The 24,924-nt window shown below is 40.9% G+C and overlaps 1 protein-coding gene across 5 annotated transcripts in view; it reads left to right on the top strand.

The window, feature by feature from the left end:
- Positions 1 to 24,924, top strand: part of MICU1 (mitochondrial calcium uptake 1) — a 265,955-nt gene that overhangs the window by 45,076 nt on the left and 195,955 nt on the right. For all 5 annotated transcript variants that reach the window (XM_033209906.1, XM_033209905.1, XM_033209904.1 and 2 more), the window contains 2 exons: positions 15,256 to 15,417; positions 18,479 to 18,647. In XM_033209906.1, coding sequence (XP_033065797.1) covers positions 15,257 to 15,417; positions 18,479 to 18,647 — 330 coding nt within the window. In that variant the 5' untranslated portion in view covers position 15,256. The remainder of the gene's footprint in view (positions 1 to 15,255; positions 15,418 to 18,478; positions 18,648 to 24,924) is intronic.

Here is a 24,924-nt window from a genome sequence, read left to right as displayed (position 1 = left end):
TTATCTTTTACTTGAAATGCTTGGGACCAGAAGCTTTTAGATTTTTTTTTTTTTTTTGATTTTTGAATATTTGAATATACATAATGAGATGTCTTGGGGATGGGACCCAAGTCTAAACACAAAATTCATTTATGTTTCATATGCACCTTATATATATAGCCTGCAGGTAATTTTATACCATATTTTAAATAATTCTTTTGTATGAGACAAAGTTTATATACACTGAGCCATCAGAAGCATAGGTGTCACCTTGTTATCATGAGATTGCATCCACCCATGTGGACATTCTGTGTTTATTTGGCATAACCATTGTTGCTGACTCTGAATTTATTTTATTTTATTTTATTTATTTTGAGACGGAGTCTCTCTCTGTCACCCAGGCTGGAGTGCAGTGGCTGATCTCAGCTCACTGCAAGCTCCGCCTGCCGGGTTTACACCATTCTCCTGCCTCAGCCTCTCGAGTAGTTGGGACTACAGGCACCCGCCACCTCGCCCGGCTAGTTTTTTGTATTGTTTAGTAGAGACGGGGCTTCACGGTGTTAGCCAGGATGGTCTCAATCTCCTGACCTCATGATCCGCCCGTCTCGGCCTCCCAAAGTGCTGGGATTACAGGCTTGAGCCACCGCGCCCGGCGACTCTGAATTTATATGCTACCAATTAGCAATCATCTTATGCTTATTCACACATACGTACTGGATGGTGAAAAAAAAGACATACCATTAATGCAATGAGAAAAATGTGTCAGGTATGAAATTTTCTACTTGTAACATCGTGGCCACACTCAAAAAGTTTTGGATTTTAGGGCATTTCAGATTTGTGGATTAGGGTTGCTTAACTTGTATGTAATACAGGAACAGGAGTTCACTCATACACTGCTGGAAAGTGTAAATTGGAATGTATGTATTGAAAGGGATTAGTGCTCATATAAAAGAGGTTGAAGGGTGCTACTTTGCCTCTCCCACCAAGTGAGGAAGCCATGAGAAGCCCGTGTCTATGGGGAACAGGCCCTTACTAGACACAGAATCTGCTGGTGCCTTCATCTTGGACTCCCCGGCCTCCAGAACTATAAGCAATAATTTTTTGTTGTTTATGAATTACCCAGTATAAGGTATATTGTTACAGCAGCCACAACAGACTAAGACAATGTACAATATTATTTATATGTAAATACATAGAAAAATTTCAGGAAAGATGCATATTAAACTGCTTTCTGACGTTACTTCTAGGGAGAGTGATGGTATTTTAGGTATAGGTGTGCCTCATCACAGGTTTGGTTCCAGACCATTGCCATAAAGCTAATGTTGCAAAACAGCAAGTCATATTAATTTTTTGGTTTCCCAGTGCATATAAATGTTATGTTTATACTATAGTGTAGTCTATGAAGTGTGCAGTAAGTAACATTGTATCTAAAACACAGGCCGGGCACAGTGGCTCACACCTGTAATCCCAGCACTTTGGGAGACCAAGGCGGGCGGATCACAAGGTCAGAAGTTCGAGACCAGCCTGGCCAATATGGTGAAACCCCGTCTCCACTAAAAATACAAAAATTAGCCATGTGTGGTGGTGGGTGCCTGTAGTCCCAGCTACTTAGGAGACTGAGGCAGGAGAATCACTTGAACCCGGGAGGTGGAGGTTGTAGTGAGCCAAGATTGCACCACTGTACTCCAGCCTGGGTGACAAAGCGAGACTCCGTCTCAAAACAACAACAACAACAGCAAAAAAATGTGTACATGCCTTAATTAAAAATGCTTTATTGGGCCAGGAATGGTGGCTCACACCTGTAATCTCAGCACTTTGGGAAGCCGAGGCAGGCAGATCACCTGAGGTCAGGAGTTTGAGACCAGCTTGGCCAACATGGTGAAACGCTGTCTCTACTAAAACTACAAAAAAAAAAAAAAAAAAAGGCCAGGCATGGTGGTGCATGCCTGTAATCCCCGCTACTTGGAGACTGAGGCAGGAGAATTGTTTGAACCTCAGAGGCTGAGGTTGCAGTGAGCCAAGATCACACCACTGCATTCCAACTTGAGTGCTGGAGTGAGACTCCATGTCAAAAATAAAAATCTTTATTGCTAAAAAATGGTAACAATCATCTGAGCCTTTAGCAAGTGACAGTCCTTTTGCTGATAGAGGGTCTTCCCTCCATGTTGATGGCTGCTGCCTAATCGGGTAGTGGTTGCTGAAGACTGGGGTGGCTGTGGCAATTTCTTAAAATAAGACAACAGTGACGTTTGCAGCATCAATAGACTTTTTCTTTCACAAAAGATTTCTCTGTAGCGTAGGATGCTGATTGATAGTGTTTTACACAAGTAATTTCTTTGAAAATTTTTTCAAAACTTGAGTCACTTCTCCCAACTCCTGCTGCTGCCTTATCAACAAAGTTTATGGAATATTGTAAATCCCTTATTGTCATTTCAGCAATGTTCACAGCATCTTCACTAGGAGTAGGTTTCATCTCAAGAAACCACTTAAGTTTGTTCATCCAGAGCAGAGTTCATCCATGTTGATGGCTGCTGGATGAACATGGATGAACTCTTCATCCATTCAAGTTTTGCCATGAGATCACAGCAATCCAGTCACATCTTCAGGCTCTACTTTAAAAAAAAATTGAAATTTACAAAAATAATTTTTCTTTTTTTGACTCTAGCAGGACTCAAACTTGCAACTTTTGAATTAGAATTCCAGCGTGCTATTCAGGCTCCACTTCTAATTCTAGTTCTCTTCCTGTTTCCTCCACATACGCAATAACTTCTTCCACTGATCAGACGAGATTGGGTGCATTCAGGGTGGTATGGCCGTAGACTTTTTTTTCCCCGAGACGGAATTTCACTCTGTTGCCCAGGCTGGAGTGCAATGGCGCACTCTCAGCTCACTGCAACCTCTGCCTCCCGGGCTCAAGCGATTCTCCTGCCTCAGCCTCCTGAGTAGCTGGGATTACAGGCATGCGCCACCACACCTGGCTCATTTGGTATTTTTAGTAGAGATGGGGTTTTTCCATGTTGGTCAGGCTCTCAAACTCCCGACCTCAGGTGATCCACCCACCTTGGCCTCACGAAGTGCTGGGATTACAAGTGTGAGCCATGGCACCTGGCCTTCCACTGAAATATTGAAACCCTCAGAGTCGTCCATGGGGGTTGGAGTCAGCTTTTTCCAAACTCTTGTTAATGTTGATATTTTGACCTCCTCCCATGAATCACAAATGTTCTTAATGGCATCTAGAATGATGAATCCTTTGCAGAAGGTTTTCAGCTTAGTTTATCAAGATCCGTCAGAGGAATCACTATGTATAGCAGTTAAAGGCTTATGAAATTTATATCCTTAATAATAAGACTTGAAATTAATCCTTAGTCCATGGGCTGCAGAATGGATGTTATATTGGCAGGCATGAACAGTGTTAATCTCCTTGTACATCTCTCTCAGAGCTCTTGGGTTACCAAGTGCATTGTCATTGAACAGTGATATTTTGAAAGGAATCTTTTTTTTTTTTTCTCTGAGCAGTAGGTCTCAACAGTGGGCTTAGAATACTCAGTATGCCATACTGTAAACAGATGTGTTGTCATCCAGGCTTTGTTGTTTCATTTATAGAGCATAGGCAGAGTAGATATAGCATAATTGCTTTTAAAAATTTTATTATGAGTTTAATCTCTTTTATTTATTTTATTTCAATAGATTTTGGGGTATAGGTGGTTTTCAGTTACATGGATGAATTCTTTTTTGTTTGTTTGTTTTTGAGATGGAGTCTCGCCCTGTCGCCCAGGCTGGAGTGCAGCGACACTATTTTGGCTCACTGCAACCTCTGCCTCCTGCGTTCAAGTGATTTTCCTGTCTCAGCCTCCCAAGTAGCTGGGGCTACAGGCATGCACCACCACGCCCAGCTAATTTTTGTATTTTTAGTAGAGACAAGCCTTCACCATATTGGCCAGGCTGGTCTCGAACTCCTGACCTTGTGATCCGCCCACCTCAGCCTTCCAAAGTGCTGGGATTACAGGCGTGAGCCACCATGCCTGGCCGGATAAATTCTTTAGTAGTGATTTCTGAGATTTTGGTGCACCTGTCACCTGAACACTGTACACTGAACCCAATATATAGTCTTTTTTTTGAGCTGGAGTTTCACTCTTGTTGCCCAGGCTGGAGTGCAGTGACACAATCTCGGCTCACTGCAACCTCTGCCTCCCGGGTTGAAGCGATTCTCCTGCCTCAGCCTCCTGCATAGCTGGGATTACAGGCATGCGCCACCATGCCCAGCTAATTTTGTATATTTAGTAGAGACGGAGTTTCCTCATGTTGGTCAGGCTGGTCTCAATCTTCCGACCTCAGGTGATCTGTCTGCCTCTGCCTCCCAAAGTGCTGAGATTACAAGCATGAGCCACCATGCCTAGGCTTCAATATGTAGTCTTTTATCCCTCACTCCCCTCCCACCTGTCCACCCAGAGTCCCCAAAGTCCATTATATCATTATTATGCTTTTGTGCCCTCATACCTTAGCTCCCACTTATAAATGAGAACATACAATCTTTGGTTTTCCATTCCAGAGATACTTCACTTAGAATAATGGCCTCCAGCTCCATCCAAGTTGCTGCAAAAGCCATTATTTCATTCTGGTATATGGCTAAGTAATATTCTGTGGTGTATATACACCACATTTTCTTTATCCACTTGCTGGTTGATGGGCATTTAGGTTGGTTCCATATTTTTTACAATTGCAAATTGTGAGATATAGCATAATTCTTATGGGCCCTAAGGATTTTCAGAATGATGAATGAGCATTGCCTTCAACTTAAAGTCACTGGGTACATTAGCCGTTCACAAGAGAGTCAGCCTGTCCTTTGAAGCTTGGAAGTCAGGCATTGACTTCTCTCTAGATGTGAAAGTCCTAGATGGCATCTTCTTCCTACGTAAAGCTGTTTTGTCTACAGCGAAAATCTCTTTAGTGTAGGCACCTTCATCAAATGATCTTAGCTAGATCTGGATAACTTGCTGCTTCACCTTGCACCTTTTGTGTTATGAGGACAACTCTTTCCTTAAACCTCATAAACCTGTGCTAGCTTCACACTTTCCTTCTGCAGCTTCCTCACTGCTTAGTTTTCATGTAATTGAAGAGAGTTAATCTTTTTCTGGATTACGCCTTGGTTTAAGGGAATGTTGTGACTGGTTTGATCTTCTGTCCAAACTACCAAAACCTGCCTCACATCAGCAGCAAGCCTGATTCACTCTTTTATTCTTGTGTTCATTGGAGTAGCACTTTTAATTTTTTTCAAGAACTTTTCCTCTGCATATGCAGTTTGGCTAACTGCTGTAAGAGGCCTAACTTTTGGCCTGTGTTGGCTTTTGGCTTTTGACATGCCTGCCTTACAAGCTTAATCATTCCTAGCATTTTTTTTTTTTTTTTTTTGATGTTTTCTTGAGACAGAGTTTCACTCTTGTTGCCCAGGCTGGAGTGCAATGGCACGATCTCAGCTCACGGCATCCTCCGCCTCATGGGTTCAAGAGATTCTCCTGTTTCAGCCTCCCGAATAGCTGGGATTACAGGCTCCCACCACCACGCCCAGCTAATTTTTGTATTTTTAATAGAGATGGGGTTTTGCCATGTTGGTCAAGCTGATCTCGAACTCCTGACCTTAGGTGATCCGCCCGCCTTGGCCTCCCAAAGTGCTGGGATTTCAGGCGTGAGTCACTATGCCCAGCCCACTTCTAGCTTTTGATTGAAAGTGAGATATGTGCAATTTATCCTTTCACTTGAATGTTCATTTAGATGCCCTTGTAAGATTGGTTGTTTACTGGCCTAATTTTAATATTACTGTGTCTCAGGGAATAGGAAGGCTTGAGGAAGGGGAGAGAGACAGGGAAAGGACAGGTAGGTAAAGCAGAACACACACACAGTTTACCAATTACGTTTGCCGTCTTTGGGCATGGTTTGTGGTGCCTCAAAACAATTAAAATAGTAACACCAAAGGTCACTGATCCTATATCACGATAGCAAATACAGTAATAATGAAAAAGTTGGAAATACTGCAGGAATTACCAAGATGTGACACAGACGCACGAAGTATGTGTATGCTGTTAGGAAAATGGGCCAATGGACTTGTTTGAAACAGGGTTGCCACATACCTTCAATTTGTGAAAAATGCAATATCCATGAAGTGTGTAATAAAGGGAAGCACAGTAGAATGAGGTATGCCTTTATATGAAAAAGATTTACTCTTTTTATGTGCTTCTGTATAACATTTTCGACAATGAAAATTTATTTTTATATTATTTGTACAATTAAAGCTATTAAAAATGTAAAAACATACAAATACTTGTGAAAGTTACAGATATTAGGATGAATCACTTTTGTCAGATCCAAACAAAATAGGGCCAGGAAGGTCACAGACAGAGGAGGCTCCTGCTTACGTGTGTGAGATGAGTGTTTCCAAAAAGTCGGGCATGGTGGCTCACACCTGTAATCCCATGGACTTGGAATGCTGAGGCAGGATGGTCACTTGAAGACCTCATCTCCATAAAGATTGAGAGAGAAAAGAAAGAACCATTTTCAGGAACTTTCTAAAACCCCACAAGAAACTCTTTGATGTCATCTGGGCATCTCCTATTTTGACAAGGTTTATTACTAGACATTCTTTACAGCTAGTAATAAACCTAGTCCGTTTTTTGAGCGTACTTGCCTAGTGCTCTCAAAAGAACACTTGCCCAGTAATGGCATTTCCACCAGTGAACTGACAACAATGGCTTTGGGCCTCTGGAATGAGTGAACTCTGTTTCTAAGCAGCTTAAGTGAATCTCTGCCTTTTTCCTAATAAAGCTTCCCTTTATCCTTTCCTCACTGGATACACTGGTGACTTGCCATCCCATGCATTCCAGATTATAATTCTCATTTCTTATTCCCGAATAAACTCAACATATTTGGGGATAATTTTCCTTAGTGTCTTTTTTTAGACTCACATACTCTTGCTTGTGCCACACAAAAACCTATATAATGTCCAACAAATCATTATTATCATTATTATCTCATTATTTCCCATCTTTATTTTTTATTTTATTATTTTGAGACGGAGCTTTGCTCTCTTTGCCCAGGCTGGAGTGCAATGGTGCAATCTCAGCTTACTGCAGCCTCCACCTCCTGGGTTCAAGCGATTCTCCTGCCTCAGCCTCCCGAGTAGCTGGGATTACAGGCATGTGCTACCATGTTTGTATTTTTAGTAGAGATAGAGTTTCACGTGTTGGTCATGCTGGTCTTGAACTCTTGACCTCAGGTGATCCACCCACCTCAACCTCCCAAAGTACTGAGCTTACAGGTGTGAGCCACCACACCCGGCTGACACTTTATTTAACTGAGTTCTCACTTTCGTTGGTGGCCAGATTTGGGTAGATCTCAGATATGTTTCTTGGCCACAGAGTTAGCAGGTGCTGCTTTCAACGATAGTGTCAGGTAATAGTTAATAGTACAGGAGAGGTTTATTTAGGCCAGTACAAGGATTGGAAGAGCCAAGCAGTCCTTCTCTAAATGTGCAGTTGTCAGGGGTCAGAAATACAAGGGGGTAAATCAAATATAAAAAAGGCAAGCAGAAATTTTAAGTCAGGATAAGGATATGGTCTGGAATTGTAATCGTTTGCTAATTTGTGTAAGAATGTGCCAATACTCAAAAGGATATGAGCTTGGTTTGCATAAGGTTTATCTCACTAGGGAAGCTTGCCATAGTGCGCCTTGATTGTTGAGATGTTATTGGGCCTGAGCTCAGTGGTGGGGCTGTAAGTGACAGTTCTTGGCTGAGGGGAATGCAACAACTGCCTTCTGGGCCTGCTTTTATTTTTACTTAAATGAAAAAGTTTCAGTAGAATCCCTAGGGGAGCATTAAATTTTATTTGCCTAATTTAAATTTTACTTAAAAATTAACCATGTGATTATATATTTTACAAAGTTGGCATGTGCATATTACCTTATAGTCTTCCTTTAAACTTAAATAAAAATGCTTATACGAAATACTATACATTTGTTTGCATGGATAAATACATAAATGTTTCAAATGAGATAGCATATCATAAAAATCTCTGGTACGTTATCTTACTTATTTTCCACTCCCACCAGCACCACTACTATTACTTTTTGTGAGCGTGTTGTTACTTAATAAGTACGTATGCATTCTTATTTTCTCCTCTTTTTACATGAAAGGTGGCATACTGTATATGGTATTCCGCATGTTGCCTTAGATTTTTTTTTTTTTTTTGTAGTAATGGGGTTCTCATTGTGTTTCCCAGGCTGGTCTCAAACCGCTGGGCTCAAATGACCCTCCCATATTGGCCTTCCAAACTGCTGGGATTATAGGCATGAGCTACTGTGGCTGGCCTATTGCTTTTAAAAAGATAACACTATGAACTCTTCATGTTTTTACTGTTCTCTTTATTGCTACGTGGTATTGCTTTATATAGATTTATCATACTTTAACCAATTTCTCTTGGTGAACATTGGGGTAGCTCTTAGTATTTTGCTATTATAAACTATGATGTAATAATTCTGCACCATATACATGTGCATAATTTCACAAGTGTGCAAGTACATCAGTAGGTTATATTATTAGAAGTGGAATTTCGGCCAGGTGCGGTGGCTCACGCCTGTAATCCCAGCACTTTGGAGGCCGAGGCGGGCGGATCAGGAGGTCAGGAGATCAAGACCATCCTGGCTAACACAGTGAAACCCCGTCTCTACTGAAAAAAAAAAATACAAAAAAAAAAATTAGCCGGGCGTGGTGGCGGGCGCCTGTAGTCCCAGCTACTGGGGAGGCTGAGGCAGGAGAATGGCGTGAACCCGGGAGGCGGAGCTTGTAGTGAGCCGAGATGGTGCCACTGCACTCCAGCCTGGGCAACATAGCGAGACTCCATCTCAAAAAAAAAAAAAAAAAATTAAGAAGTGGAATTTCTAGGCCAGTATATGCAGATTTTAATGCAAATTACCAAATTGCCCCCCATAAATTGTACAGATTTGCATGTTCATCAGTAGTGCCCTTCTGCAACATTGTCAACAAATGTGTTTTCAAACTTTTTGATTTTTGTCCGTTTGATGGGTGAAAAGAAGTATTTAAGTTTAATTTGCGTTATCTTATTATGAGTGAGATTATCTTTTCACAGTTTTCAGAGCCATTTTTATTTCTTTTCCAACTGTCTTTTTATATCTTTACTCAACTTTCTGTTGGTTTGTGAAGTAATATTTCAATAATATTTTATGATTATCATTTTTAATATTTACATTCCATTCCATTATGTTATTATAGCATTTTTTTTTTCTGTAGTTGGGCATTTGATATACTTTTTGAGTGTGGCTGTTATATTTTTTCTGCTGAGAACAGTTATTAAACAGGTTTTTCTCATTAAGATTATTTATTTGGGAGTCAAAAATGCAAGGATCTGTTACAAGTTTTTGTACTAATTAGCTATGAGGAAACCACATAATTTGTCTGGGTCTGAGTTGGTAAAACTTGGAACTTTCAAAGTTTGAAATCCCCTAGAGCCACAGTATGTAGAAATAGATTGCCCAAATTAATAAATCTTGAATACTTAATATGATCTTAGTCTTTTCCCCAAATGAAATTAATTAAATTTTGTTACAGTGTTTTCTACCAAAGATGTGAGAGTGCTAAAGAGATAAAAGGAACCCTAAGCTCACCTAGGCAATTCTTTCATTTTACCAGTGGGTGAACTTTTTTCCCAAGGAGGAGGGATGAGCTTCTTTATTATACACAGCTAGCTGTTGAGTAGTACAGTTGAGACCAATCTTGGATCATTGGATTTCTACCATACTACTTAGTGTTTTTCTGTTTTGTTTTTTTTTACCATACACTACTTAGTGGTGTTGTTATTGTTTTAATTTCTTTCTCCTTTTTATCTTCCATATCTCCTGTGCAGTTAGATATTAATACATGTTTGATACCGATGTCTTTATCTTTTTTTTTAAGAGGCGGGGTTTTACCATGTTGCCCATGCTGGACTTAAACTCCTGGGCTCAAGCTGTCCTCCCACCTCAGCCTCTTAAGTAGCTGACATGTGCCACCATGCCCAGCTACAGGCGTGTGCCACCATGCCCAACTACATTTTGTTTTTCTTTGGGAAGTTTTTGTTTGATTCTGTTTTTTATTTCTACACTTACCATAATCTAGGCACTCAGCACCCAATACCTAGGTTATTAATGCCTTCTGGCTGTACTGATCACTTTCCTGTCAGCTCTGTCTGCCTTTGCTTCTTTGCAGTTTATTCAATGCATTGCTGATAAATAGATTGATATGCTTTAACCCATGTTTTTACCATGACCTCTTCCTATTAAAAAACTTGAGTGGCTTCCTATTTTACATATGCTCTAAATTTCAAAGGTTCTTCTCAAGTGATTGTGGCTTACTTACTTGATCATATGTCTAGCTGGCCTCTACATCTGATCAGATGTTGTAAATTTATCTTCCAGGCTTATATACCCCTTGGCTGTTAGAACTTTTGGTTTTTTTGAGGTAGGGTCTTACTCCGTCACCTAAGCTGGAGTGCAGTCGCAATCTCGGCTCACTGCAACCTCCATCTCCTGGGTTCAAGTGATTCTCTTGCCTCAGCCTCCTGAGTAGCCGGAATTACAGGTGCCTGCCACCATGCCCAGCTAATTTTTGTATTTTTAGTAGAGACAGGGTTTCACCATGTTGGCCAGGCTGGTCTCGAACTCCTGACCTCAAGTGATTTGCCCACCTTGGCCTCCCAAAGTGCTGGGATTACAGGTGTGAGCCACCGCACCCATCCTGTTCCAACTTTTGAATTGACTATGTTATTTATTTTAAACATTGAAAACTTCCAAGTGTCTGTTCTTTCTGTTGTCAGTGATGAATAATGTTTCCTCCAGATATGCATGTTTTAGTTTAGTGCTCATTTTTGCTGTAGCGAAGAGCAGTGCTATTTATGTGAATGTACATGTGGATTTGAGAAATGTTAATTTTGAAATGAACAACAACAAAAAAAAAATCAGAAGTTGCCAGATAGGAAGAAAATATAATGGACAGCTTCCTGGGTGCTGGATTTTGCTAGAGTATGTGCAATAAAATGAGATGATTTCTGGGATTGGGGAAGGACATAAGAATTGTATTACTAAAGCTTAGGTCATGGAAAGTAGGAGAAAAGATGAACAGTTTTTCCATTTTGTCTATATGAGGGCAGGATTTAGGTCCAGTTTTGAAATTAGACCTAGATTGGATAAAGGGAGCTAGGAGCAAAGTTGACTTCAGAGACTATAGGTATAGGTCCCAGGGAAGAGTTAATAGTAACCAGCGCATTGATTTTAGGAGATGCCTGGGTAGTCTAACCTGTCTTGAATCCAAATAATAGAAGACAGTTTTCTAAGTAAATTAGGAACTTAGAGTATACTTAAATGTTAGGAGCAAGTACCTGTATAGTTTGTACACAGACATGTGAAAGTAAAATGGTTAGGTATTTAAGCACTAATAATGTAACAAGTCCTGTGCTAGACTATGTGTTTACAACGTGAAAAAAAATAATAATTTGGGCCTTAGGGCAAAGGGAGAAAAATTTATGCTATAGGAAGATATGTACAAAGTGCAAGGTAGTTTAAATTAGGAATCAGTGGGCTGGACATGGTGGCTCACACCTGTAATCCCAGCACTTTGGGAAGCCAAGGCGGGCAGATCACTTGAGGTCAGGAGTTTGAGACCAGCCTGGCCAATATGGTAAAACCCCATCTTTACTAAAAATACAAAATTAGCTGGGCATGGTAGCACATGTCTGTAATCCCAGCAACTTGGGAGGCTGAGGCAGGAGAATTGGTTGAACCCGGGAGGTGTAGGTTGCAGTGAGCCGAGATCATGCCACTGCACTCCAACCTTGGTGACAGAGCAAGACTCCATCTCAAAATACACACACAAAAAGTTAGGAATTAGTGAACTGTGCTTTGAGAAAAATCAAAGGGGGCATGGATACTTTGTATAATTTGAATGAATTACCCCTATAAAAAAGTGTAACCATAAAGAAATGCCTCTTCCTCCATCAGCCCATCTGGTGTATTAAAACAGTGAGGTACTATACTGAGCCCTGAAGGTAGTAATCTAGAGGGAAAAAATCATTTACATTAATTCTCTGGATGGAGGTGCCTGAAATGATCCTATGGTTTTGGGGGTATCCCTTAACATTTCTCTGACTTAATCAAAATTTTACACCATTCTGAGGCTTAAGACTAAACAAAAGCTTTTGCTGACTAACCCAGTCTCAACTTAATCTTTTTTATTTTTAGTTTTCTGTCATATCTATCATAATATTTTTATGCTTCAAGATATAATTTTAGGCCGGGTGTGTTGGCTCACGCTTGTAATCTCAGCACTTTGGGAGACCGAGGCAGGTGGATCACCTGAGGTCAGGAGTCTGGAACCAGCCTGACCAACATGGTGAAACCCCATCTCTATTAAAAATACAAAAATTAGCCAGGCATCATAGAGTGCGCCTGTAGTCCCAGCTACCCAAGAGGCTGAGACAGAATTGCTTGAATCTGGGAGGCAGAGGTTGCAGTGAGCTGAGATCATGCCACCACACTGCAGTTTGGCAATAGAGCGAGACTCCATCTCAAAAAAAAATATGTATGATTTTAGAAATGTATTGTTTTAAAAGTGTTTTACATTTATCTTGGTTAATTAGAATGTAGATAGTTTTTGGCTTTCTGGGTCTCACATAGGGCTGTACATACAATAAGAATTTAATAAATTTTTATTGAATAAGAACTTCCTAGCCGGGTGCAGTGGCTCATGCCTGTAATCCCGGCACTTTGGGAGGCCAAGGCGGGCGGATCGCTTGAGGTCAAGAGTTCGAGACCAGCCTGGCCAACATGGTGAAACCCTGTCTCTACTAAAAAAACAAAAATTAGCTAGGTGTGGTGTCACGTGCCTGTAATCTCAGCTACCCGGGAGGCTGAGACAGGGGAATTGCTTGAACCTGGGAGGTGGAGGTTGCAGTGAGCTTCGATTGCATCACTGCACTCCAGCCTGGGTGACAGAGCAAGACTCAGTCTCAAAAAAAGGAAAAAGAATAAGAACTTCCCAGTAATTCTCTTGAATGCTGAATTAGTTGGCTTTTGATGGGGCAACAAACGACACCCGAATCTTTGTAGCTTACAGTAACACACATTTATTTCTCACCAGCATTCTGCAGGTCAGCTGTGCTCAGCTGGCTCAGCTGGGCTTGCCAGTGGTTTATTCCAGGCTGAAGTTTGTTCATTATGGATGCCAGTTTGAAGGATCAGTGTCTCTTTGGGACATGGTCTTCTCTCGATGGAGTGCAGGAACACAAGAAGACTAACAGCAAAACCTCTTAAAAGCACTTCATGGAACTGGTCCACATTCCATTGGTTAGAGCAAGACATATGGCAAGACATACACCAAAAACTTAAAGAGTAGGAAATTTATGACCTGGCATTACTATGCAGAAGGGGAAGAAAAAAGTAGGAAAGTAATTTTGCCTAAGGGATAGGGGATGGGAGAGCAAGTATTTATTGAACAGTAATATGCACTAATACAGATGTTTCAGATTTAAAACAAAATATTAAAATTTTTTTTTAAGTGAAATTTTAAGTATAGAGAATCTGGTAGAGAGGAGGGCCTCCAAGGACCTGGTTGTGAGAAAGATTTAATAAAAACTTCAAAGCAGTATCAGCATTATGAGGCAGGGGGCAGCAAAGTCTTCCCTCCTAGGTTGAAGTCTCCCCACCTAACTCCTGGACATTGAAGTATGGAGTTAGTCCTCCCTAGGTTCAAATTCTAGATCCATCACTTCCTACCTGTGTACTCTTTTTTTTTTTTTTTTCTTTGAGACGGAGTCTCGCTCTAGCCCGGGCTGGAGTGCAGTGGCCGGATCTCAGCTCACTGCAAGCTCCGCCTCCCGGGTTTACGCCATTCTCCTGCCTCAGCCTCCCGAGTAGCTGGGACTACAGGCGCCCGCCACCTCGCCCGGCTAGTTTTTTGTATTTTTTAGTAGAGACGGGGTTTCACCGTGTTAGCCAGGATGGTCTCGATCTCCTGACCTCGTGATCCGCCCGTCTCGGCCTCCCAAAGTGCTGGGATTACAGGCTTGAGCCACCGCGCCTGGCAACCTGTGTACTCTTGAGCAAATTATATTTTAGATCTGTAAAATGTGGGTACCAGTTATCTTTTTTCATTTCAGCTCTAAATGCATCTTTCATTGTCCCGTTTGTGATACTGGAAGTTTTTCCTTTGCCAGTTACTGTTAAACTTTGTCAGTAGAGAGACTAGAAGGACCCTGGAGGAGGGGTGTTTCTTGCTGATTCTAGTGTGCCCTTTGTGGCTTGCTTCTATAGCATGCTGGAACTAGTGGGATATTCAATGGCACCCAACTCTTAAGGAGTTTTAGCAGCAACTCTCATACGCAGTTTCCTAGTGAAACTGCCTCTCCATGGGTGACTTCCCCTGGCATCGCAAAGTTCAGCTTCCCAACAAATTCCACTGGCATGAGTTGTCCAGTAGATGACTTGTTCTGGCATCACAGAGAGTGACTTTCTAGTGCATTTTGCTGGCGTGGCACCTTAGTACGTTTCTCTGACATACATAGCTGTGCCCTCTCCACACAGTCTGATCTCTGCCCTGTCAGTGAGAGTAGACCTTTTATAGACTGGTCATTTCTTGGTGCTCTGTGTCAGATCTCGAATAGTAACTGCTCCTTATATCTGCTATTTCTTTAACTTCTGAGTGGTAAATTTCCTGTTGTAACTAATATTTATTTATTTATTTAATTTATTTTTTGAGACAGTGTCTTGCTCTGTTGATCATAGCTCACTGTCGCCTCAATATCCTGGGCTTAAGTAGTCCTCTCACCTCAGCCCCCTGAATAGCTGGGACTACAGGCGCATGTCACCACGCTTGGCTGATTTTTTTTGGTAGAGATGGGGTCCTACTATGTTGTCTAGGCCGTTCTTCAACTTCTGGGCTCAAACAATCCTCTCTCCTTGGCCTCCCAAAGTGCTAAGATTACAGGCAAAGAGCCACATACCTGACTTTAATAATGTTTTATATTAAAAGTTTCTTATTCAATTTATCATGTGGTTTCTGTCTTCTAATTGTACTTTGACTAATATATCAGGTTTATAGGCAGTACTTTCTCATATGAGGATTAAATGGGATAATATAAGCAATTTATTTAGAATAGTGCCTGTCATAGAGCAATTACTTTAGTGTTTATTAGAAATATTGGTAGGATCATCATCATCATTTCTACTTATTGTCCCCAGGATGTTTCGTCTGAACTCACTTTCTGCTTTGGCAGAACTGGCTGTGGGTTCTCGATGGTACCATGGAGGATCACAGCCCATCCAGATCCGGCGAAGACTAATGATGGTGGCTTTCCTGGGAGCATCTGCAGTAACTGCAAGTACTGGTCTTTTGTGGAAGAGGTGAGTGTTATCCAACCATCTTGTTCTTGCATATACTTTTATTCTTCCAGTCATCTCTGTTGTCAGAAAGGAGTTGATTTCTGGCTTAACTCTGTATCAAAATTTCTTGCCCAGATCATTTGGTATTATGAATATTCATCTATGAAATAAGATGTTTCAAAGAATTCAACATGCCAAGGCAATACATAGGAAACACTGTGCTTCAAGGTCTGCCTGTCTCCTCTGCTGAACATTTTAAATAACGGGGTAGGGATAGCAATAGCAGCTTTAGAAAATGAATGGTTTCTGGCCAGGCACATTGACTAATGCCTGTAATCCCAGCACTTTGGGAGCCCAAGGTGGTCGGATCACTTGAGGTCAGGAGTTCGAGACCAGCTTGGCCAACATGGCAAAAACCCATCTCTACAAAAATACAAAAAATAGCCAGACACAGTGACGTGAGCCTATAGTCCCAGCTACTTGGGAGGCTGAGGCAGGAGAATTGTTTGAACCTGGGAGTCAGGTGGAGGTTGCAGTAAGCCAAGATTGCGCCACTGCACTCCAACCTGGGAGACAGAGCAAAACTGTCTTGGAAAAAAAGGAAAAAAAAAAAAAAGAAAACGAATGCTTTCTGAGACTTCACAACTTGGTGACCCTGTGAAATTAACTAAGGAACCTTGGTACTTTAGTGTCCCTGATAATTTTTTTCACTAGTTATGGAAACTTCCTTGGAGAGAAGAGAAAATGTAGTGAGCCAGTCTTCTCTTTCTTAAAATACATACGTACTGTTTTTCTGACTCTGTCACTCTGTTTTTATTTTTGTTTGTTTGTTTTTTGAGATGGAGTCTTGCTCTGTCGCCCAGGCTGGAGTGTAGTGGCACAATCTCAGCTTACTGCAACCTCTGCCTCTGGGTTCAAGCAATTCTCAGCCTCCCAAGTAGCTGGGATTACAGGTGTGTACCACCATGCCTGGCTAATTTTTTTTTTTTTTTTGTATTTTTGTAGTTTTGTATTTTTAGTAGAGATGGGGTTTCACCATGTTGGTCAGGCTGATCTCGAACTCCTGGGGTCAAGTGACATGACTACCTCAGCCTCCTAAAGTGTTGGGATTATAGGCGTGAGCCACCATGCCCAGCCTCTAGGGCTAATTTAGCCCTATTAATATAGGATGATCTTTCTGGGATGTTATTAAATGCCTTAGGTGTTCTGTGAGGTTCGTGTAGTCTGACTTGGTAGAGCTTGATTGTTTTCTCTTGTGAACTCTGGAAATTGACTGGCCTGTGGCTCCTTGGCAATTATTTTGTGTAGTTTCATCCTGAAGAATGCACTGCTTAGTGTTGACTCAGTACTCAAGAGTGTTCCATATACATTTTTGGAGCTCTTTCTCTGTGTGACTTTTTCCTCTTGAGTCCTCTGCCTCACCAATTCCAGGCACCTCAGGTTTTCTAAACTTTGATCTCTGTCACCTTAATTTAGCAAGATCACTATATTTGGCTTGGGATCTTCTTTGTGGTCTAGAAAATGTTTCCAGACAGAAATTCTGGGCAATTACAGGCCTCCATTTTTCTTTTTCTTTTTCTTTTTCTTTCCTTTTTTTTTTTTTTTGAGATGGAGTTTCACTCTGTCACCCAGGCTGGAGTCCATTGGTGCAATCTCGGCTCACTGCAACCTCTGCCTCCCAGGTTCAAGAGAGTCTCTTGCCCCAGCTTCTCGACTAGCTGGGACGAGGCAAGCACCACCACACCTGGTTAACTTTTGTATTTTTAGTAGAGATGGGGTTTTACCATGTTGGCCAGGCAGCTCTCGAACTCCTGACCTCAAGTGATCCACGCACCTCGGCCTCCCAAAGTGCTGGGATTACAGGTGTGAGCCACTGCTCCCGGCCAGGCCTCCATTTTCTTAGAGAGTTGCATACTGTGCAGTGTCTGAAAGCAATCATTTGATATATTTTGTTCAATTTTCTGTATTTTTGCCCTGGTGGAAAGTCAAATCTATTACAGTTTGCTCCATTATGGCTGTAAGCAGAAGTCTTCTTTTTGTACATCATTGTATTTCATCAGTTCTGTAATATTTAATTAATTTTAGTATTATATCATTACAGCAGTGGCTTCAGCTACCAGAAATACTTGTATTTTTTTAAAAAAGAAATACTTGTATTATATTATTTTGAGCCCCTATTTCTTCTTTATTTATGTTCCTTTTTATTGTAGTGAAAGATACATTTTTTTTAACCTTTTTTTTTCTAAAGACCTTGATATTCCACCCTTTCAGTTACAGTTGGGACAAGGGGAGGATGAGAATGGGAAGAGTTGGAGTGAGATGAAGAACGAGGAGGGGCTCTATAGCTGGAAGTCTAGTCCATTTAGTTGTTGTGCTGGAAGGGCTCATTGTCTCTGGTTTCAGTGAGAAGATGTATGGATGAGGGCTTCTGTCACATGTCTTCACCATTTTAAAATATGCAGTTCAGTAGTTTAAAGTGTATTCACATCATTGTGAAACAGATCTCCAGAACGTTTTCATCTTGCAAAACTGAAACTCTACTCATTCAAGAGCAACTTCCTTGCTTCCCCTTCCCTCAGCCCATGGTAACCCCCATTCTACTTTCTGTTTCTGTAAATTTAAATATTCCAGGTAACTCATGTAAGTGAAGTCATACAATATTTGTGGTTTTGTGACTGGTTTATTTCACTTAGCATAATGCCCTCAAGATTCATCCATGTTGTAGCTTGTGACAGGATTTCCTTCCCTTTGAAGGCTGAAAAATATTCCATTATATGTATATACCACATTTTGTTTATTCATCTGCCAACGGACTTACGAGTTGTTTCCACCTCTCAACTATTGTGCATAGTGCTGCTGTGAACATGGATGTGCAGATATTTCTTTGAGACCCTTTCATTTCTTTGGGATATATACCCAGAGATCATGTGGAAGTTCTATTTAATATTTTTTGAGGAACTTCTTCGTGTAGAATATTTGACAAGTCTCGTTGCTGTTGTTCTGCTAAGCTGTATCTGTTTGCTTATTTGGCTAATATGATGGACGTTCAGGATTAATCCAGATTTCTTTTTTGCATATCCAGGGCCCATGCAGAATCTCCACCATGTGTAGACAACCTAAAAAGTGACATTGGTGATAAAGGGAAGAATAAAGATGAAGGGGACGTTTGTAACCATGAAAAAAAGACTGCAGATCTTGCGCCTCATCCAGAAGAGAAAAAGAAGAAACGTTCTGGATTCAGAGACAGAAAAGTATGAAGCATAGTCTTACAAGTTGATCAGAAGTATATCCTAAAGTAGAATAATGCAGTTCAATCTTTTTAATCATATGTTTCAGATGGTTAATTTTCACTTTCAAGTTAACACTTCTTTGCTATTTTCCATCATGTTCTAAGCCAAAAGTACTCTTGGAATGTGAAGTTAAAGGAGGTAGTTAAAAGGATCTAGGACCAATAACCGCAATTAGCATATTTTTTCTTAGTTCTTTCAGTACAGCTGCCTAAGGTGATTCTTTGTTTCTGGATCTTCCTGATGCTAAGTGTTATATACGTTAAGTTGAGTCTTTGTGGTATTTCTGATACCACGTTGTAGAGAGAAAATAAAATCTCTTTGGAAACATAACTTCTAGAAGACCAAGTAACTTTGAGGACAGCACAAACTTCAAATGACTATCAAGATTTTATGTAATTAGACCCTGCGCGGTGGCTCATGCCTATAATCCCAGCACTCTGGGAGGCAGAGGCAGGCAGATCACCTGAGATCAGAAGTTCAAGACCAACCTGGCCAATGTGATGAAATCCTGTCTCTACTGAAAATACAAAAAGTAGCCTGGCATGGTGGCACCTGTAGTCCTAGCTACTCAGGAGGCTGAGGCAGGAGAATTGCTTGAACCTGGGAGGTGGAGGTTGCAGTGAGCTGAGATTGTGCCACTGCACTTCAGCCTGGGTGGCAAAGCAAGACTCAGTCACCAAAAAAAAAAAAAAAAAAAAAAGATTTTATGTAATGAACACAACCTGCTGTTATATAGCTTTGCCTCAGTGAAGTTTCAATTCCACTACAGCAGTTCCTATGATATCAGGTATTTGATTTCATCTAACATGAGTGATGAACAATGAAAAGGATAGATTTCTTAGACACTTTGCATGTCAAGGTTAAAATTCAGGGAATTGCCTTCCATTGCTATACTATAGCTAATAATGCAACAAGATAATTTGAGTTATTTCTGTATTTTGTGTGTATGTGATTTGTGTATTTGCAAGAAGAGTTCTTCTTTGTAAAATCTGGATCTTCTGTCTGGTTTCATCTGTTAGAGGAAGTTTTTTTTTATTTTTGGAGACAGAGTCTCCCTCTGTTGCCGAGACTAGAGTGCAGTGGCACGATATTGGCTCACTGTAACCTCTGCCTCCTGGGTTCAAGCAATTCTCCTGCCTCAGCCTCCCAATAGCTGGGATTACAGGCATGTACCACCATGCCCAGCTAATTTTTGTATTTTTAGTAGAAATGGAGTTTCACCATGTTGGCTAGGCTGGCCTTGAACTCCTGACTTCAGGTGATCCACCTGCCTTGGCCTCCCAAAGTGCTGGGTTTATAGGCATGAGCCACCATGCCCAGCCTAGATGAAAGTATTAAATGTGTTTTCTCTATACCCAAATTCATGTCTGATTGAGGTGAATTTGAACAAAAGTTATGCATCACAAGTCAATTATCAAGTTTTATCAATGATCCTTGTTTTTCTGGCAGGATACATTTATTTACTCTTTTGCCCTGAGTGAATTCAAAGAAAGCACAACTTTACTCTATGCCAGTAGTTTCATCTACAGACCAGTCACACTTTCCATTTTGCAAAATACAGCTAAAATGTCCCAAATAAACATTTATTTTGAACCTACTTCCATTTTCTACTCCTACTCTCTGCTCAGCAGATGAGCATGTCTCATACTTCATAGAAAAAATTAAAGCTATCAGTGTGATTTACTCAAATTCCAACGCTTATAGTTACAAAACCTATCTTATCTGTATTTGAAGTAATTTTTATTTATTTCACTAACATTTCAGAGGAAGAGCTGTCTTTTCCCTGTTCAAGGATAATTGTTTTAATGTCTTTCTGTATCTCTAATAATCTATTTCATCACTTATTCTGTCTTCATTCTGTTTTTTCAGTCATTCTTTGAATATTCATTCCTTTACATGATCTATATAGACATGTTAAGAATTTCTCTATTTATAATTTAAGAAATAATAAACCACATTTTTATGCCATAAGTTTTGTTTTTTGTTTGTTTGTTTGTTTTGAGACGGAGTCTCAGTCTGTTGCCCAGGCTGGAGTGTAGTGGTGTGATCTAGGCTCATTGCAACCTCTGCCTCCCAGATTCAAATGATTCTGATGCCTCAGCCTCCTGAGTAGCTGGGGTTACAGGTGCCCGCCACCATGTCTGGCTAACTTTTGCATTTTCAGTAGAAACGGGGTTTCACCACGTTAGCCAGGCTGGTCTCGAACTCCTGAGCTCAGGTGATCTGCCCACCTTGGCCTCCCAAAGTGCTGGGATTATAGGCATGAGCCACGGTGCCTGGCTTATGTCCTAAGTTTATTAAAAACATATCTATTATCCTATGTAAATTCAAGGATTTGTTTTATTTTTCAGAGATTGCACCTCTTAAAATGCTCTTCATATTTGTTTCATGGATGAATTAAAACATCCTTGTTTCTTAAGCAGTTGGTGTCTTGCTATAAATAAATGTGCATAAAATCCAGATCCAGAGTACAAAGTCATTATAATTAGTAACCACCACTTATTTTCTACTGAACATAGCATGTTCTTCCCTGAGCCCTCTTGATACCGCCTCGTGCCTGCTGTGGACCGCAGAGGTTGTGAACCTCTGGATGCCCTGTTCCAGCGTGGTGCTATTGGAAGTTCAGTGAGAGGTGCATAGACTGAGGGCAAGAGAGATGACAGCACCACACCAAGTCCTCCTTAAATTGCATTTTTTAATCCCCTTTTTCTTCTCCATTTTGATCATGTATTTTTCTCTTGCTACTTTCCCATTCATTTTTTTCCCTCTGGTCTGGTCCTGTGGTGTCTACATCAGCGGTCCCCAACCTTTTTGGCACCAGGGACTGGTTTTGTGGAAGACAGTTTTCCTGCAGACCAGAGTGGGAGGGGATGGTTTGAGGAGAAACTGTTCCACTGCAGATCATCAGGCATTAGATTCTCATAACGCACACAACCTAGATCCCTTGCATGTGCAGTTCACAGTCGGGTTCATGCTCCTGTGAGAATCTAATGTTGCCGCTGATCTGACAGGAGACAGAGCTCAGTCAGTCATGTTCCACTGCTGCTCACCTCCTGCTATACAGCCTGGTTCCTAACAAGCCTCGGACCAGTACCAGTCCTCGGCCCGGGGCTGGGAACCCCTGTTCTATATGTTGTCCTTCACATTCTCACTTTTCTTTTTCTTTTAACTTTTTTCTTTTTAAAACATTTATTTAAAAAAAAATTTATTCATTGTGGAGATGAGGTCTCACCATGTTGCCCATGCTGGTTTCAAATTTCTGAGCTCAAGTGATCCTCCCACCTTGGCCTCCCAAAGTGCTAGGACTACAGGCATGAGCCACTGTGCCCAGCCCTCTCATTTTTCATTTATACTTTTGTTCTTTTATGTTCTCTTAATTTTTATGTAATATTTCAAATATTCAGAGAAAAAAGAGAATAATGTTTTTAATATTTTATCAAATTATAGTCTATAAAATTACGTAAGTTTTATAATTTTATAAACAACCAACACTCACTTTTGTCAAGTTTTAATATTGTATTTACTTCAGATTTGTTTTGTTTTGTTTTGTTTTTGTTTTTCACATGCTGTCACCCAGGCTGGAGTGCAATGGTGTGATCTCCCAGCTCACTGCAACTTCTACCTCCCAGGTTCAAGCGATTCTCCTGCCTCAGCCTCCTGAGTAGCTGGGATTACAGGCACTGGCCACGACGCCTGACTAATTTTTATATTTTTAGTAGAGACGGGGTTTCACCATGTTGGTCAGGTTGGTGTCGAACTCCCGACCTCAGGTGATCCACCCATCTCAGCCTCCCAAAGTGCTGGAACTACAGGCGTGAGCCACCGCGCCCAGCCCTCAGATTGTTTTTTAAAAAATAAATGAATATTTAAAAATACATTGCTTTTATACTCCCCTTCAGTCCCTTTCCTCCCCCATCATCTTCCATCTTCTTCAGAGGTAAATTGGTATCCTAAATTAGCTTTTTTGTTTTTTGTGGGTTTTTTATTTTATTTTTGGAGAGAGGGTCTTGCTCTGTCACATAGGCTGGAGTGCAGTGGTACAATCATAGCTCACTGCAGCCTCGCACTCATGGGTTTAAGTAATACTGCTGCCTCAGCCTCTGCAATAGAGAGGACTAGAGGTGTGTGCCACCATGCCCAGCTCATTTGAAAAAATAAAATTTGTAGAGTCAGAGTCTTGCTCTGTCACCCAGGCTGGAATGCAATGGCACGATAAAAGCTCACTGCAGCCTTGAACTTCCGGGCTCAGGTTATTATCCTGCCTCAGCCCTATTAGCCAGAACTACAGGCATGCATCTCCATAAGCAGCTAATTTTTTAAAAAATTTTTTTATAGAATGGGGACTCGCCCAGGCTAGTCTCAAAATCCTGGCTTTAAGAGATCATCCCGCTGCTGCCCCTTTTTGTTTTCATTTGTTTGTTTTGCTTACTTTTTCCTATTTAGTGCTTCAGTGGCTGCTTTCTCTGACCTGCTAGGTTTTTTTGTTCAGAAGTAGACCTTATATTCATAGCCTGTGCTTCATTGTATTGAAGATCCAGACACTGAGCCCAACAACCGTTTGGCAAAGGTTCTGGGGCAAAGCTGTGGAAAATGCTCTAAATGAGCATTTTCTCTAGGTAGCAGCTTACTAAAACTTCACCCTCCTTTCATGGTCAAGAGAAGCCCTGCCATAGCTTCTTCTGGTTTTATTCAATGAGTTTAGCTCTAGGTTCATGCCTCCTTTTCTGCACACTTACTGCCCGTCATCCCATATACTATGAGCTGCTAATTGCTTTGCCTGTTTTCAGCCTGAAGCCCGGAAGCCTACAACTTCATTTCTTCCTACCATAGTATGTTTCTATGTAGTCTCTGATCCACAGAGATGGTGTCTTGTTTTGACAAGACATAAAAGGTTATGCCTTTTAAATTTTTCTCATCTTTAAATTTACTAATGATTTTTATATTTTTAGAGCACAGGCTCAAAAACCAGAAAATTCTAAGTGTATTGAAATCCCACTGTCGTTTCTGTACTTTTCATGTATAAAACTGTTCTTTGAATTGTGAGATCTGTTTACAGAAAGTATTGCTGCTTTTTAGACTCTTGCTCAGTAAAGATCTGGTTTGTCAGGCCGGGCGTGGTGGCTCAAGCCTGTAATCCCAGCACTTTGGGAGGCCGAGACGGGTGGATCACGAGGTCAGGAGATCGAGACCATCCTGGCTAACATGGTGAAACCCCGTCTCTACTAAAAAATACAAAAAACTAGCCGGGCGAGGTGGCGGGCACCTGTAGTCCCAGCTACTCGGGAGGCTGAGGCAGGAGAATGGCGTGAACCTGGGAGGCGGAGCTTGCAGTGAGCTGAGATCCGGCCATTGCACTCCAGCCTGGGCGACAGAGTGAGACTCCGTCTCAAAAAAAAAAAAAGATCTGGTTTGTTATTTTTATATTTCTGATAGCTTTGCCTGCATTGTTTTTTCTGAGCTATTTGAGACTATGTTTAGTGGCATCTTCATTTTAAAAGGCCAAATTATTTAGTTCAATTTGTTGTAATTTTAAATTGATAGGAAAATATGAATATTAAAAGATGTAAAATGTGCTATACATGCCAAACAAAATGCTAAAGAAAGTAGGCTGCTGCTGGACATCCGACTCAGTTTACAAACAACAGAATGAATAGAAAAATGGAAGGAAATTATTGAGCATTTTCTGTGTGCCATAGTATATATTTATATGCATGCATCTATATATATATGTATATATATTTGTGTGAGTATATATGTAGACATACACTTATATACATATATAGTTTATTGTGTGGAGGAATTTAGTAGCTTGTCTAAAATGATACAACTGGTTACTCATAGAGGCAGGCATAAAATTATAAAATTTATGTCTGTCTGACATCAAAACTCTTGCTCCTTATGCTGTATTCTTTTAACATTATGTCTTCTGGTCACAAGACTTTGTTCATGGTTTAACCTTGGTCAGTTATTGTCATGGCATTTCAGTGATCTTAGGATTTCTAAATGTGATCTTGAGCCTTGATTTTTCACTGTATCCACTGTGGTGGAGATTGCTGGTTGTCCACTGAATGGGAGTAATTTGAACCACGTCTAGGCCTGACTCCTAAAGCCCCCACAGGGTTTTTCAATGCACTTTTCCCTTTTCCTGAGAGCTAGAATGGTGATGAGCTGAACTGACCTTGGAAGCCATATGTTGGCTGCCTTGAGCTTGAGTACATGAAGGAACTTATCAATTCCT

Source organism: Trachypithecus francoisi, unplaced genomic scaffold (assembly GCF_009764315.1).
Source record: "Trachypithecus francoisi isolate TF-2019V2 unplaced genomic scaffold, Tfra_2.0 Lachesis_group9, whole genome shotgun sequence".
NCBI lineage: Eukaryota > Metazoa > Chordata > Mammalia > Primates > Cercopithecidae > Trachypithecus > Trachypithecus francoisi.
Note: the sequence above shows the minus strand (reverse complement) of the source record. Positions and strands in the feature narration are given on the sequence as shown.